Genomic DNA, 17,762 nt, shown 5'->3' with positions numbered 1-17,762 from the left:
TTTATAAAGATCTGGTCTGGACAGTAACTGCATTTATCATTAGTTTTTATTTTTCTGGTGTAAAGAAAGTGATTTGTAAGTAAAGAGTTGGTCCTGGTGCGGTTGATTAAANTTTCCGATTAGCAGATAGAGGAGAACTTAGTCAAAAGTCAAAACAAATTATCTTTATTTTCACAGGTGAGTAAGGACATAGAGGTAAAAAGAATTAAATAGAGTTTGTGTTCGCATATAAAAAAAACACAGGATGATTGTGATGAGAGTATAAAGTCTGAAATTTTGCTTCCGCTTGCGAAAAGCAGCTATGAAAGCTTATGAAATTTTTGAAATAGTTTATAATGGAGATCCCGAGATCAAACGAGCCTACAGCGCAGTGCGTACACCACCATTATTCCTCACTCCAAAGAAAACAAAAGTTGCTCCGTCAACCGACAAGATAATGAGTAATGACCATCATCATCTTTAATTTTCACGGATTAGGAAGATTGTGCCGTCCGAATACGTTGGTAGATTACATCCACAAGAAATGTCTCCGTGCCACTGATTGCAACTGTACTAGGGTTTCTCATTTCCCGGTCTTTTGCATGTCCCGAGATTCCGGGATAAAAGTGAACTGTTTCCAGGGATCCCGGGAAATCCCGGGACGAAATTAATTATTTTTAAGATATACAAAATATCACGAAATCAAATGATATAATTATTTTTCATTTTTTAAAGTAATTTAATACGTTCTGCACCTCTAAAATCATATTAATAATGATGTGTAAGATACATATTAAAAATTACCTTTGAATTACGTAGAAATTTTCACAAATAGAAGAAATTTATTAAAGTTTGCTGGAAACTGCATACAACAACAACAACAACAACAAAATGCTTTGAATTGAGTGGAAATATTTTTAAAAAATGAACTTAGATTAAACTTCTAACTTAAAAGGTAATTTTCGTTTTTTAAATAAAACATAATACAAAATATTATTGTAAANGATTTCAAGATAAAAGTGAACTATTTCCCGAAACTTTCGGTAAAAAATTAATTTTATTTAAGATATACAAAATATCACGAAATCAAATGATATAATTATTTTTCATTTTTTAATTTAATACGTTCCGCAACCTCCAAAAACATATTGATAGTGTTATGTAAGATATATATTAAAAATTACCTTGGAATTACGTAGAAATAAATAAAACACAATACAAAATATTACTGAAAATTTTTATAATAAGTTTTTAAAAAGCAAAGATGGTCAATACTCCGATTACTCAATCTGATGTCAATTTTAGTAATGAAAAGTCTTGCTAGCGAGAATGCCCTTTCCGATTGAATTGATGTTAGTGGAATCGTGTTTAATGAAGAGAAAACAGATGTTATGTGTTTTTTCACCCATTGTCTGGCAGATTTCTAGTTCGTTTTCGAAATTGTAGTACCTCTTTTTCTCACTAGTATTCTTGATTTGTCTGCCTCGGCGGTTTTATTCGGTTTTAATAGCCCGATAATTCGACAGTTCGTTTGACTTTAGTAATGGGGTTTATGAAGAAAAACTTCATACTTGCAGACATCTTACTCGTGTCTATCCTTCTCCAATTTGGGTAACTTGGCTTGAAGCTACTGGGCAAGGTTAAAAATTAAAATAGAATAAGCACAATTATTCCAGATATTACAGGTTCTGACATGTAAAGAATTTTCAGTCATGTCACAAATAGGCTACATATTGACTATTTACCATTTATGACATGCCATAAGAAGAAAAAATTAAAAAAAAGTAATAAGTAGGTGTAAAATTAATAAATACATGTGTATTGTTATAGTTTATGAGTTAATTATACTTCTGATTGCAAAATCTCCTCAACCTTAACACAAATTAAGAGAAAAGTAAATTTATAAGAAATTTGCAGGATTTCCCGGGATATTTATCGTATTAAAAAACAATTGCGATCACGGGATCCGGGATCTCGTTTGACACACCCTAGCCCGAATGTCAACCGTCGTTAAGCAAAGGATAGTTATTGTAATTTGGGTAGTGGCTCCAGATGTCTTCCATGTTGTGTTTGTAATCAAAATTAATGATAGGAGTTCTTCGGAGGTTATAAAATTGGTGTTAACTGTGTTTGGAAGATTGCTATTAGCGAGGTCGTCTGCTTTGTCGTTGATGTCAATACTTAGGTTAGCGGGAGTCCAGACAAAGTGTATGTGCTTCTCGTGGCTGTAGTGGATGTGTAGTTTGTTATGGATGTTGCGAGTAATAGTAGGGGATTTGTCATTGTAGTTGTTTCAGGCAAAGAGAATGGATTTAAAATCGGTGCAAAGAACGGCACTGGTAAGTCTGTCGGTAACATAAGTGATGGCTTGCAAGTTGGCCCTTGACGGTGAAGATGGTGAAATTTAGAAACTAGTTGCTTAAGGATCCAAGCAACATTTGGAGGAGACACCTGCTATCATAGTTCATTTTAAATATATTATAATTTTAGCTATTATAAAATTGCAAAAACATGAATTTTAAAAGTGAGGATAGATGTTATAAAAATTTTAAATACTAATAACCAGTAAATTTGTCATTAAGTTCGACCCTGCTGGAAATACACACAACCACCTCAGCTCCCCAACCAGTCGACTCTTAACTACTAAAATATAATAGCATCAATCTACCTAATACGAAAAGCTCCGTGCAAAATTTTAGAAGTTTTCGACAAAATGCATAAGACCGATAACACGCGCTAAGATCCATACATAAAAATCCCCAATATTTTGCATTTCTCGAAAGTTTTAGGCCCCCAGAGTCCAAAAAGAAAAAATTTTGAAGCAGTCATTTTTTTGTCCGATCGCTCTACACTAAATTGGGGCTACACGCTGGGTATTTAAAAAGCTCTAAGCGGGGTGGAAGTCTGGAAAATTGGAAGTCTTTACATTTTTAATTTGTGAAGACTTCTACCTCTTTGTTGAACTGAAAGCGCGCTAGGAGTGCAGAGGTTCGAGATTAATTACAATTTTTAAAACAACGTTAAGGCCCATCTCAAGTCGCAGGTGGCAACACTATATAAAAAGGGATTGCAAAGCGCGTCCAAAAATATGATAAATGCCTCGATCATTACGTTGATTATGTCAAAAAGTAGATTAACCGTGTTTGCAGCTAACTTCCGGTTATAAATTCATTTTCTTAATTACACTTATCTTTGTTTTATGGACCATCGGAAGTTGGAAGAAAATAGCCTAAGTTTATACGGAAACTCTTCAGAGCAATAAGAATATTAATCATGTTTCTGTTGAATTTATTATTTTTTCATTAAAATATATTCAATTAACAGCAATATTTTTATAATAATCGGCGATATTAAAACATGGAAAACAAAATTTACAAGGCGAAAGAAAAAGAATCCCGTATATCAATATTTAGCAGATTTAACATTTTCAGAACCTTACATAATGTGAGAATACATAGGAGGGTTAGCCCTCTAATCGTTACGTCGTTAGAACCCGCTAATAATGTCACTGAAAGCCTTTAATTAAAATATAGCAGGGTCTTAAACGCGAGTTGGGAGGAAAGTTGCGAGTAAGTTCGATCAAGGTCCAATAATCAAGGATCAATGTATAAATTGAATGAGTAGACAGGAGTATTTACAGAAACACATAGAATTTAATAGCGGAGTCTGCTAGTATATATATATATATATACTAGCAGACTCCGCCACGCGTTGTTGTGGCTCAAATGTATCTATTATAAATTTATAACACTTCCCCGTGGGGGGGGAGGGAATTTTTCGAAAAATTTCTTCTTAGTGTACATTCTGTTGACATACCCTATTAAAATGCAAAAAACCGCATCTAAAATAGTATAAATAGAAGCAGAGTTCTTTACGGTAAAGCCTTAATCCTAACCATCTCCCTTCAGTGGGAAGAATTTCGACCCGTATATAAAAACACGTGCGTATTCGAATGCAGCGTTGTGTCAAAATTTCAAGGGAATCGGTAGGAAGAAACGAACATTACATTTTTATTTATATAGATAGATAGAAGATGATCCGCTTTAGTTCATTTTCACAGAAAAGCGAACTTAGGGCGTCGTACTCGTAGCGCCATCTGTTGGACATAAAAACCTTAACCTAGATTATATCTTTTAATTTATATGAATGTTTAACGGAATAATATACAGCCTATGTTTACCCTGAGGTTCCATTCTAAATATTGGTGAAAGAATTTTTCAAATCAAATGAGTAGTTTCGGAGATTACCTGCTGCAAACAAACTTACATACATACATACAAACATTACCTCTTTTTAATATTAGTATAGATAAAGTACAAGGAAAATAAGCTGACAACTAAATACACTTCTAGATATCAGAGTGTTTACAAATGAGTTTAAAATGATACCGCTGATCTGGTTTATTCGGCCTTTGGATATGGAGACGGAAATGACCTAAAGTAAGAGAGGTCGAAGCTGTATTATGCCGAAACTATTTGTATGGTCGTCTCCCCGATTTACTAAATTTGACTCCTTTTTTTCAGATTCACTCCAATCGGGTTTCTGCATTTATAACACCTATCGGGGTATTCTATTGTCTTACATGACATTTGTCCAAGCTCAGATGACAGATATTTGTCAGAGAGCTGTCATAACATCTCTTTAATTAAAAAGGAAGTTTTACTTTTTTCACAAAAGGTGACAAATGTGTCACTTTTAGCGTTAAAATATTACATTAAATNTTTCGAAAAATTTCTTCTTAGTGTACATTCTGTTGACATACCCTATTAAAACGCAAAAAACCGCATCTAAAATAGTATAAATAGAAGCAGAGTTCTTTACGGTAAAGCCTTAATCCTAACCATCTCCCTTCAGTGGGAAGAATTTCGACCCGTATATAAAAACACGTGCGTATTCGAATGCAGCGTTGTGTCAAAATTTCAAGGGAATCGGTAGGAAGAAACGAACATTACATTTTTATTTATATAGATAGATAGAAGATGATCCGCTTTAGTTCATTTTCACAGAAAAGCGTAATGCCTCGCAGAAAAGCAAACTTAGGGCGTCGTACTCGTAGCGCCATCTGTTGGACATAAAAACCTTAACCTAGATTATATCTTTTAATTTATATGAATGTTTAACGGAATAATATACAGCCTATGTTTACCCTGAGGTTCCATTCTAAATATTGGTGAAAGAATTTTTCAAATCAAATGAGTAGTTTCGGAGATTACCTGCTGCAAACAAACTTACATACATACATACAAACATTACCTCTTTTTAATATTAGTATAGATAAAGTACAAGGAAAATAAGCTGACAACTAAATACACTTCTAGATATCAGAGTGTTTACAAATGAGTTTAAAATGATACCGCTGATCTGGTTTATTCGGCCTTTGGATATGGAGACGGAAATGACCTAAAGTAAGAGAGGTCGAAGCTGTATTATGCCGAAACTATTTGTATGGTCGTCTCCCCGATTTACTAAATTTGACTCCTTTTTTTCAGATTCACTCCAATCGGGTTTCTGCATTTATGACACCTATCGGGGTATTCTATTGTCTTACATGACATTTGTCCAAGCTCAGATGACAGATATTTGTCAGAGAGCTGTCATAACATCTCTTTAATTAAAAAGGAAGTTTTACTTTTTTCACAAAAGGTGACAAATGTGTCACTTTTAGCGTTAAAATATTACATTAAATTATTGATTAATTTTACAAAATTTTGAACTGATTAAATAAAATTGATTTCAATTTTATTTAATCAGTTCAAAATTTTGATCAGTTCAAAATTGATTAAATAAAATTGATTTCAATTTTATTTAATCAATTTAATCAATTATTTAATAAATTTATCAAACATAACTTTCATTTGTTTTAAATTTTATGTAATAATTTTTCAATCATTTAATTTTTAAATATTCATGAACTTTTTATATTATTATAGTTGTATATGAACATGCGGGATTAGTTTCTTCTATTCTTAGTTATTATTAAATAATTATTGTATTGTGACACGGTCACAATGCCGGTCTGCAATTCTTAATAATTTCTAAATATATTGAATTTAAAATATATATTTTCTTTTTCAAATTAGTACTGTCTTGTTCTCGTACATCATATTTTTCCAATAAGCAAAGAAGTCGTGCTCGTCATGTCTTTAACTGCTGTGAGGGGAACAATTAGAATTAAAATAACGTGACTTTTGATGTGATAATGAAGTTTGTGAATAGTTCTTTTGTTTAGCTTCAAACTCTTATCTTGACGTTGATTCATCTAACTCCTTTTTTCTCAGAAATAAAAAATGAGAAATAGGCAGACAGACAAGAGTTGGAATGTACAGAACTATTTCTTTTTCCAAATTTGCAGCACAATTTCTACATTTTCTAATTACTTTTAAAGCATTATTAGCTTTATTTTTTAGAATAAAATCTATTCTTATTGGTTCATTTGTAAACATTTATCTTGTGTTTTATAAACACAAAAATTTTAAACGCTCTTTCATGAGTTATTGATTTTTTTTCGATTTGAAAAAAATTAAACTGTGCTGCTACTCTGTACTCTGTGCAGAGTAGCAGCAACACGATAAAAAACTGAACAGACACTCCTCACTTAACGAACGAATGCGGTTCCTTCGACTAGAAACATAAGCGAATTGATCAACAAAGAAGGAGTTCAACCTTTGTATTTGTTCTGAACAAAGAAACAGTTTGAGGCATTGGAGTCAAACACTGCTTTACATCAGAACTCTTCTCTAACTCTGACAGTGAATGTATAAATGAAACTTCCTAGCCAAAATCTTCTTGCCACATTTGTGCCAGAGCACATTAAAGAAAATAAATAAAAGCTGTGAATTTGGAAAAAAAACAGTTCAATAGATAGGATTTGTTTAACTTTTCTGCTTGAAAAAATAAAATAATAATAATAATAATATGGTTGTACTTCTAAAAAATATTTTTTTAAATATCCAAAAATTACTACTTGAATTTGAAGACCGAGTTAAAGTATTAGAGAATGTGAACATAATTTTTCTATTTAGTGCTTCTATTTTGTTTCAACGCAGAAAAAGCAAAAAGAAGCATCCAAAGTGAATTGAATAAAATCTGGAGCAAGACTGTGCTAAGTGAAAAATTCAATATCGAGTTGTTTAACTTTGCAGGCAAAATTTGGTAGCGCCATCTGGTATGATATTTTATTAAAAAGTTTTTACATTTGTAACTATTATAAAATGGCAAAAGGTTTACATTTGAAATTAGGAATGTGTTTTATAAAAAAATTGTAAATGCTCTTAATGAGTAAAATCATCATTATATATAATCCCGAGGGAGATTCGCACGACTACCATTATTTCACCACCCCTCGCCTTTAATCACTAAAATTTAATATCATAAATTTCTCTAATAAACAAACGTCGCTGCCAAATTTCAGAAATTTTGGACAGAAAGCACAAAAGTTTCAAAGAGGGTAAACAGAATTGTTACTACATCGTATATGCCTACACTAACACACAGAAAAACTCAAAAATGTTTTATTATTATTATTATTTTCATTTCTTGACGTTTTCATGTATCTTGAGTGCAGAAATGTAAAAATCTTGGGGGTCGTTTTTTTGACCAATTGCCACAAGAAGTTGTTCCACACTTATAAGAAAATTTAAATGAGTTATTTTCGAATACACAGTGAAACCTACGCAAGGTGTTAGATACGTTTCCTTTGTTTTTGACAAATTTTACGACAGCTTCATATAAGTCCATTCATTTTTTGTTCCACTTTCGTAAACCGTTTAATGAATACACCGATCCATATCTTCTAGTTCTAATTTAGCAACTAATTGAATTTACATAGTGCTAAGTGAGAAGTCGCAGCATATTTATTGTTAACAATTAATGTTTTAAGAACAGATTATTTTGCTTACATAAACTTGTATAATTTCTGTTAGAAACATTAAACGGATCTTTTAATTTTTTAATAAATTTTAGGGCAAAATTACAAAAAGAAATGACAATTAATTATAGTAAAATTTGAATAATATATATATATATATATAGGTGTACATCATAAAAAATAAAAGTAGCATGTAATTTATATAAAACTACATTTATATATAAAACTACATTTATTTGAGAGAAATAATTAAGAAACATAAAATAACTTCCTCTTGTAATGCTGTTTCCATTCGGCATACGACGATCACATCGGAAAACGGTTTTCTGTTCCAAACTGTTCTTATAAGCTTTTCCATAGTAAAATCAGTCCGTGATTTTATATTTTTATTCAACGAAGTCCTTCATCTGCCTTTTTCCTTCTATTATTTTCCCATTCCAGTATCGACCGAAAAATATGAAGTTGTTAAATTAAACCGAATTTCCTATTTTAACCATACGCCAATGAGAATGATCGTATTCAATACAGAATGTGTCGATATATGTATTCAATACAGAATGAAAATTAGCTATATTTATTCAGGTCTCTCAATATGGAAGAAAAAGAGTGACAACAAATCGAAGAACGAAATACCGAAATTCCCAAATTGGCCTCTTCTTTGGAATTTGATTTTCTGTCCAGTAAAAGCGCAAGATTATCGAAAACTTTGTGGCATCTGTAAGTATAATTTCAAAGTATTAAATTATATGTTACGATATAAAGTTATTATTTACGAATTTGTTTTCGAATAACGATAAATAAAAGTTAATGCCCTGTTTATTAAATTTTTCTAGTTATAATTCAACTATTGAGTTGTGCGTGTATGGGATTCATCGAAGAGAAACTAATGAAATTTTCTTCGGGTGGCTATCATTATATTCTATTATCTCATCCCGAAGTGGCTCAGGTATAACTGCTATAACGCATATTGTATTTAGATGTTATTTTAAAGTTAACAATTAATTATTTAACACAGGAAGTACTGAAGAGTTACACCGTGATCAACAAAGATTGGCTTTATAATATTCTTCATCCGTGGCTGGGAACAGGTCTTTTAACAAGGTAAATGATGATTAAATATTTCACATTAATACAAGTAATTTATTGGTTTACAATCGAAACAGTTCGAACGATAAGTGGAGGCATCGTAGAAAATTGTTAACACCAGCATTTCACTTTCGAATTCTCGAAGACTTTCAAGGAATTTTTAACGATCAGTCAAACATCTTAATTCAAAAGTTGAAGAAGAAAAAGGAAAATGAAGAGTTTCTTATTGATGAGCTAATCAGACTGTGCACTTTGGATATTATTGGAGGTAAGAATTAATTAAGCAATGTTTACTTGCAGAAAAATCATTTTCTCAAGCAGAAAACGTGTTTTTAACATTTTTTTTTCATATGGTTCGAAAATATGCTGAAAAATGAACTTGCAGTTGAGAGTGTGTTTTTTTAAACTTTTCGTTACGACTAGGGTTCCTCGTTTCCCAGTTTTTTGCTTGTCTCAGGATTCCAGGATAAAACTGAACTGTTTCCCGGTATCCCGGGATTTCCCGGGATAGTATTAATTATTTTTAAAATAACTATACTTCTAAGTATAGTTATAAAATAACTATACTTCTAATTGAAAAATTTTCTCAACCTTAACACAAAATAAGAAAAAAGTGAACTTTTAAGAAATTTGCAAGATTTTTCGAGATGAGAAGAATTTCGAGATTTGGGTTTTCTTTTTATTTTGCGAATAAGAAAATCTATTTTAATCATACACAGCATATAGTCAACCAGTCAATAGCACAAAAAGAATAATGAGGCACAGGTACGATAGATTCTTAATTAAAGACAACAAAAACTTTTGATTGCAAGTCCGAATGCCATTGCGAAATTTCTTATCGATATGCTGAAGCATTAAACCATTGGAATGTGTTATTTTCATAATCATAAAAAAAAGGAAAATATTTTCAATTTGTTTCAACGCTTTCATTTGAAAAGTTCTTTCTCAAATTGAGTCACATTATGTTCGTAATTTATTACAGTTATAACAGACAACTTTATTAAGAAAAGTGTACATATTCAATTTGTTATTCTATAAATATATTATTATAATTTACAGATTCAGCAATGGGAGTTCAATTCAACAGTCAAGACAGATCTGGTAACGAGTACGTTGTTGCCATTAATCAGTAAGTTAAAAAGAAATATTTAATAACAAATCTGAATAGAACTTTTTTATTCAAAAGTATTTATAACTTACTTTTGAATAACTCCAAGGATTTTCTAGCTATTTTTTTTTTAATTTCCATGTATTCACTATTTTCGTTTATCTCTATCGCTTTTTTACAAAAATCTCAGCTTTTTTTAGGAGTAATCATAATTGCAATAGGTGATAATAGACCAAAGATGACAAACGACCTTTCACAGTCAATTAAGAGTACAAGGTAGATTCATAGAATGGATAAAATTCTTTTCCAAGACCACTTGTAGTTTCAAGCTGTTACACACTTTCACATAAAATACAGCTTGCTTTATGTGCCCTGTGGTTCTATGGAAGAAATGAAAGAGTTTCCATTTTCGCATACAACGCAATCCTTGCTGTTTTTTTCATAAGGGAAAAATACACTGAATATCCTCTAAATAAGATTTTACATCCATCGACGCAATTAAGTACTGTAAGGTCTCGTTTTATGCGGTGGATACGTTCTATAGAAAAGCGCATATAAAAAATTCGCATAAAAAAAGACTTTACATGCCTTGAAAAAGTAGGGATACGTTCCGTAATTTTCTAAAATCGCATAAAACCAAAACAACGAGTTAAAATTAACTTAAAACCGCATAAAAATGTTTGCAGAAATTAAAAGAAATAGGCTGCTTAATTACTAAATTACTTCGAATGTCTGAAAGAAATTCATATAAAATTTAATTTCAAAATAATTACAGTTTATACCTGTCAATGCGAAACTCAAGATGATGTAATAGCGACTTGTCGATGGTAAGTATCATGTACAAGGGGAATCCCCGAATTGCAAAAGCTCACTCTAAAAACAAATCACTGACATCTGGATGTGAAGAGTTAATTAAAACCCCTTTAGTTCCTCGCCCGAGTTAACTCCGGCAGATTACATAGCGTTACATAAAACACGGTCCTTAAGGCTTTTTGAAATTTTTTTTTGAATTTTTGGAATGTTTTTTAAGTCTCCAAATTTTTAAAAAATATTTAAAAATATACGGCCAGCTAGTGTTCACCCTACTTTAAACCCTTGTCCTCCCGCGACGTCTATGAGAATGCCCCGGGAAATCCAACTCCAGCTGTGTTCAAGGTCATCCAGATGTGTAAACAATGACTCATCGGTGTTAAATTTCACAGAAGGGCGAGACAAAGGAAGTTAAACTTTGAAGCTTTTTCTTCAAAATTAACGCATTTCTTTCGTTTTTTTCAGTTTTAAGTATTTTTTATGTTTAATTACATTTATATCAAAAATTGCTAGGAACTAAAGCGATTAAGGTAGATCTAGCTGTCCTTTACATCCATAAACGTTATATGTCAGTGGAACAAATGGAGTGAGCTTTGAGCGTTCCACGATTTTTGGAGACTGTCTATACGCGGGCTTCCTAAACAAGCCTATATGTATGTTTGTCCAAGAAATTTTTGGATGAAATACAAATTGCACAACTTCAAAATCGCATAAAAATAATTTGCATAAAAAGAGACCTTACAGTATATCAATATAACGGTATCAAACTATTTGACTATAAGGTAGTTTTGCAATAAGTAAAAAATAAATAATTTATATTTATTGTCACACATTCATTATTAAGTATTTATTAGAAAACTGAGAAGTGCTGCCAACACGCTAAGATTTCGAATAGGCCCAATAGCCTTATCACAACTTCCGTTAAGATATTGTTTTACAAATGTAAATTGTTACAATATCCTAAACAAGAACATTGTTACAATTTTCATTCGTAATACAATATCTTAACAAAAGTTATGATAACGCTTATTTGGCGTATTTCTAAACATAATTTTTTAAACTTTAAAGAATACTATTTGAAAAACGTTCGATTCTGACGATGGCTAGAAAGATAGGTGAGAACGTTAGATGAATAAAAAATAATTGCTGAAATAGGTTGTTTATCTAAGTATTGTAATAGTGAGTAACAAAACTAAGTTGAACTTTTAAAATCATTTTTGTATCTCAATCTAATAATGACAATATACTAATATTTTACGAAGTTTAAAAAAAAGGAAATTTTGTTTACGGCTTAAGATTTTAAAATATTTTTAAAAGTATAAAAATATTCTAGTTACTTGAAGCATTTATAATATACGACATTGTGTTTTATGATTCAGTATAACATCTGCAATTATTCAATGGTTCACAAAACCTTGGTATTGGTTCAGTCCCATTTTCAACTTGAGTCCCTTAGGAAAACAATTTCACAAAAACATTGAAACCATTCACAGATTCGACAGAAAGGCAAGTTCATTTGTTTTTATTTGTAAACTATTTACGATGTTTATTAATGAATGAAAACAATTCAGGTAATTAGAGAAAAGAAACGGAAAATGATCGAAGAACTGAAAGATAATCAAATAATCAACAACTTTCAAGAAGAGAATGAAGTTACAGGGATAAAGAAAAGGCGAGCATTTCTGGAATTACTACTGTGTCATCATTTAACGGATAGAAGTCTTAGCAAAGAAGATATCAGAGAAGAAGTCGACACTTTCATGTTTGAAGTAAAATGAGTTTTATTCACGAATTTAGTAATAAGAGATTGAGGTTGTGTAATAATGAGGTTGTGTTATTTTTAGGGGCACGACACAACGGCAATGGGAATTAGTTGGTCTCTTTATTTGCTAGGATTGCATCCCGATATACAAGAAAAAGTATACCAGGAGCTGGAGGAAATTTTTGGTGAAGAGATGCATAAGTCTATTACGTCCGAAGAGCTTAGAAAAATGAAGTATCTGGAATGTGTTGTCAAGGTAACAATTTACTTTAAATGTTGGTGGAAAGATAAAAATTAGACATTTACAATCAATTGTTGACAATTAAGTAAAAAAATTACAGTTAATTCTATTAGATAAATAATACTATAGATAACACTCTCGACACTTTTGCTGCAAGCTTTCAATCGCTTCGGCTTAGAATAACTTTTTTTTTTTTTTTTTTAAAGTCTCGAACTTGATGAATTGCCATTGAACTGTATATTGACATAATGGTTGCGCATGACACGAAATACACGGCAATCATTTGGCTCAAAAAATATGCAATAAAATGAATAAGGCCGAATGATTGGCTTACTTTTCTGAGGCGCATTATTGTGACGGTATGAGACTGTCTCATGTTTTGAACGAAGTTGTTTGAACTTGCTGTTCAAAAGATCCACTTTTTCACAGTAGCAATCTTACGTGACAGTGATGTCAGTTGGAAGTAGCACGTCATGATGACGCCTAAACAACGCAAATCATTCCCGTGTTATGTGCTATCGGTCTTCAATAGCAGGTTTAGCTTTTCATCACCTATGAAATGCCTTTTGTTTACACTGCTTATGCAACTGCATCGAACTTTGAAAAGCAGTTTTTTCAAATTCTAGAAAGAATCGAAATGACTCTTTTTATCTTAACGAACCAATACATATTCAATACAATAATGTATTATAAATATTAAATTTCGAAATTTTTAAAATTTAATATAAAAATTCCTTAAATATTAGTTTTATTCGTGGTAATAAACAAAGCGAAATGTGCTTAAATTTTAATACGTTGTACCTTTTACTTCTTATTTAAATACATAGAACCGATTTGTAATGTAACTAAAAGATGAAAAACTTTCACTGGAAATAACAGAACACGGTGTTTCAATAATTCGTTTATCAATATACTGTATTTATGTAAAAGACACCGTGAATCGAATTTAATAATATTTACTGGAAAGGAAATTGTGTTCTTATAGAATTAGATAATAGTTGAATCTTATTTACAAGAATTTTATATGTTTTTAGCACAATGGTACTTCGTACTTTGAATTTAATTCGTTCCACGAGACCGTCCAAACTCTGAATTCTTCGAACTTCGAATCAATTTCTCTTATTAGATATAACAGAAAATAAATTACTCCCTTCCTGACACTGAATAATATCTATTTCGATAAACGTAGAAAAAAATACGGAGAATATAAAGTAAAAATGACAAAATTAATTTTTTTAATCATAAAATAAGACACGAGAACAATATATTAAATAAGTAAATTTTGTATAATAAAATGAAAATTGAATTTACCGTGTCTTAGTGAGGAGTAGTGATGTCTCATTTTTTTAGGTAAGTATACAGCTGTTGGCTTAGAAATAAACCTATCAAAAATAATATTACCAGCTAAATGCTTTTCATTTTTTTTCACACTGGGAAAAATTTTTATATCTTTTCCATAACATGCGATCTACTGAAAGTCAAACTTGCCACAACTTTACCTAAGTTTGTTGCTTTTATTGCTTCCTTGTTCTTAAGAATGGTGTACGCAGCAGACATGGACATCTTTCATATTGACATTTATCTGTCACATGTGTATAGCTTTCATGCTTTTTGATAAGTTATTTTTCACTTCAATCATCAATAATACAAGTTTTTTTTAAGACATTGTGGCTTTCTCACTCTTCATTGATGCCGTGGTTTAACATGTTCTGGTATAAGCAAACACACAAGAAATAAAACAAAACCTAAAACACACGAACGTTACATAATATGCACTTGTATACCGAGAGTGAAAGAGCTTCGGGCACTCAAAAGATGGCGTTTCAGCTGCTAGCACATATTTTCACTGCGCGCGCAGTTCGAAAGTAGAAGCTAGTTCGACCTATAGATCGGATTTCTTTCGAATTTAGTCTTTTAACTCGAAAACGTTTGAATTATGAGATACCACTGTAAATTGTTGTTATTAAGTATTCAGAAAAGAAACAATATAGCAATATATTCCAAGGAGATTAGAATCAGGAAGAGTATATACAATAATAATGACTTTAAAGTTAATACATATAAAACTAAACTGACGCTAATACTGAACATGAAATATTGGAGTGCAGAAAAATTATATAATATTTATAAATAATACAAAACAGTGAAGAGGTGACAATAAGAATATTACTAGAAAAATCATCATTATGAGTCACGATAATTTAACTTGATGAAGACAGCGAATGAGTATATTCTATAGCAAGTGTTTCCAAGATTTCAGGACAAAAATACTTGTGTAGTTCAAGCTGAATATTGTACCGGGTCGATTTTCAAATCGGACATCTCTCTGCAATCAATAGACGAGCGATTTCAGTTCTTTCTCGACTCTTCACTGGTTGGAAGTTGACAATTTCTTAGAATGTTTCCTCATCAGACTCTCTGTACATGTGAAGAATGGAAACTATTCAACTCTGACATTTAAGTATAAACAGTAAAAGTAAAAGTAATCAGTACAAGTAGCCTAAGTGTACGTGATTTGATCACGTACACTTAGGCTACTTTTACTGATTTTTACACTTAAACTATACTTATAACACCAGCGCTAAAAAACAGAAGTTACAATATTTTAAGTTTTTCTGTTTAACCTCCAATATTTCTTGTTACAGAAGTGAAACAAAAATGGAGAAACATATTGTATAAGTTTATCTTCATATACTTATATATTTATGAGACGTATTTCACATGTCTCCTTTTTTATATTATACAAACATTTTGAAATTTAACAGAAGGTATATAAAAGCAACAAACTTTTTTATACTTTGTGAATTCTGTTTGAAAAAAAACAAAAGATTGACTGAAGGCCGAAGTTAAGAACCAGCCGATTGATTCAAATTGAGTTTGATTTGAACCTCCCGTTTATCCGAAACGGGAGCAAAAGCATTGTGTTGGAGATGTTATGTCGCCTTTTACCTACGAAAATCCTTTTTCTGGCATACAAGCCAGAAAGGGAGATTTAATTAAGTTTCAAATACTCGATAACATTTTAAAATATCGGAGTAATTTCAGGAAACACTTAGGATTTATCCTCCGGTACCATTCATATTGAGAAAAAATCCTTCCGATATGAAAGTAGGTATGTATTGCATTTTTCAAGTTATTACATGTTGGAACAATGGCATTAGTTGCATTGAAAACACTTAATTAAATTTTCTTTCAGGTAATTATATCTTGCCAGCAAATTCGTCTCTTGCAGTAAACATTTATGGAATTCATCATAATCCAACGGTGTTTGAAAATCCCGAAGTGTTCGATCCGGATCGATTTCTACCAGAAAACTGCGAGAAACGTCATCCCTTTGCATTTGTGCCGTTCTCTGCCGGTCCACGCAATTGCATAGGTGAGTAACCGTGACACGAGACAAAGGCTTGTACGTGTTTGTAACCATTTACTTTTGTTCAGGTCAAAGATTCGCCATGATGGAGATGAAAACAGTTTTAGCGAATGTTATTCGTCATTTTCGAGTGAAGTCTTTGGACCATAGAGATAAGATTTTCGAATCCGGTGATGTCATTCTTTGTCCTAAATTCGGTATAAGAATGACTATCGAAAAACGATGAAAAACGGAGATATTTTGTTTCAGAAAAGAGAAAATCCATAAATTGCAAACCAGTTGTTCATAGTTCAATGTTTCATGTATTCCAGGTTGTTATCAATATGATAATCCGCGTAGGGTAAGAGTGGACATGATCAGCCTAAGCAGGAAGGCTCTATGTTAAATAAAAGGAATGGAATACGATCTGTAAACGTTTACATGTATTTTTGATCTCTTTTAGCTGTTTTGTTTTTTACATTATTAAAAGGTTTTTACGCATAATTTCTCATAAATAATTTAGCTAATTACATTTTTACAAATTATATCACTGTGATCGATGAGTAAACTCTTAATGTCGTCTATCCTTGTCATATGGCATAGGCCCTCTTCCTTTAGACCGATTAAAGTCAATGCGCCGAGTGTAGTATATTAAATTTCAGTAATAAATTCTTAAAAATTATATTTCAAAACGTTTAGTGTACCAATTTACTTTACACAGAGCAATCGAAATGCTTTTCACCAATTTTGATTCTGGATTAAATGGCATAATATTTTACACCTTACCTACAGTCAGAATTTTTAAATATTAAATTTATTAAAATTTTTAACTTGATTAAATGTCATTTTTACACGTGGTTCTGTATTATAGAAATGTTTGTAAACTTGGCACATTTACACTCTGTGAGCTATTACTCCAGTTTAAATATTGAATTCAAGCAGTCCTACCACACGTCTGCAACACAACGTAACACCTCTTATTCATTTTTATACAGACTAAAAATTGCTGTTACTTATTAATTAAAGAATATATACAAGCAATTATTAATAAATTGTGATATCGTCATACTCCAGGTTGCAATTTTTAATCATGCTTTACATTTATTTAACTTAAAATATATGTTCGCAGTAGTAGTAGTTTGAGCAGAACTGATCACAAATCTTAATTAAATTAATTTTATTTTAACAATAAGTTTAATACATTCTGTCTATTTATTAAATTTATCATTATAAAATTAAGTCGTACGAATTTGTAATAATAATTTGTTTAAAATAAAAATTTGTTGACTAAATTAAAACGTGACAATTTGAAATAATATAACATCCAAACGAAATTATTTTTGAAATCTTTTTTATTTATAAATTAATAGATGTAAAGAAGTTTATTTTATTTAAGCTTTTCCAGTTTTTTCATTCACTTTATCTAAAACATGACACATTTCTGCAAGTAAGTGGAGTAATATATTTTGAAGATTGTTGACAATATATTCTCGGTCTAATTATTAATATTTTAAAATGTAACACCAAGAAAGTCGATTTTGAAAGTCGTCAATAAATTGC

General features: G+C 31.1%; 1 protein-coding gene across 1 annotated transcript; it reads left to right on the top strand.

The window, feature by feature from the left end:
• The first annotated feature begins 2,227 nt into the window (after positions 1-2,227).
• LOC111638211 (cytochrome P450 4C1-like) lies at positions 2,228-16,697 on the top strand. Its single transcript, XM_023383877.1, has 12 exons — positions 2,228-2,318; positions 8,429-8,563; positions 8,680-8,792; positions 8,862-8,947; positions 9,010-9,200; positions 9,992-10,061; positions 12,230-12,356; positions 12,422-12,619; positions 12,695-12,868; positions 15,899-15,965; positions 16,050-16,229; positions 16,292-16,697. Exons 1-12 carry the CDS (start codon positions 2,228-2,230, stop codon positions 16,447-16,449), a joined length of 1,590 nt encoding a protein of 529 aa, XP_023239645.1. The 3' UTR covers positions 16,450-16,697.
• Positions 16,698-17,762: the final 1,065 nt, after the last annotated feature.

Source organism: Centruroides sculpturatus, unplaced genomic scaffold, assembly GCF_000671375.1.
Source record: "Centruroides sculpturatus isolate CEXI.00-Female unplaced genomic scaffold, Cexi_2.0 scaffold1049, whole genome shotgun sequence".
Taxonomy (NCBI): Eukaryota; Metazoa; Arthropoda; class Arachnida; order Scorpiones; family Buthidae; genus Centruroides; species Centruroides sculpturatus.
Note: the sequence above shows the minus strand (reverse complement) of the source record. Positions and strands in the feature narration are given on the sequence as shown.

Coding starts and splice junctions, on each gene's coding strand:
- LOC111638211 (XM_023383877.1), top strand. CDS start 2,228: ATGGATGTTGCGAGTAATAGTAGGGGATTTGTCATTGTAGTTGTTTCA. Junction 8,793..8,861: donor CTCATCCCGAAGTGGCTCAG/GTATAACTGCTA, acceptor TATTTAACACAG/GAAGTACTGAAGAGTTACAC. Junction 8,948..9,009: donor GGAACAGGTCTTTTAACAAG/GTAAATGATGAT, acceptor CAATCGAAACAG/TTCGAACGATAAGTGGAGGC.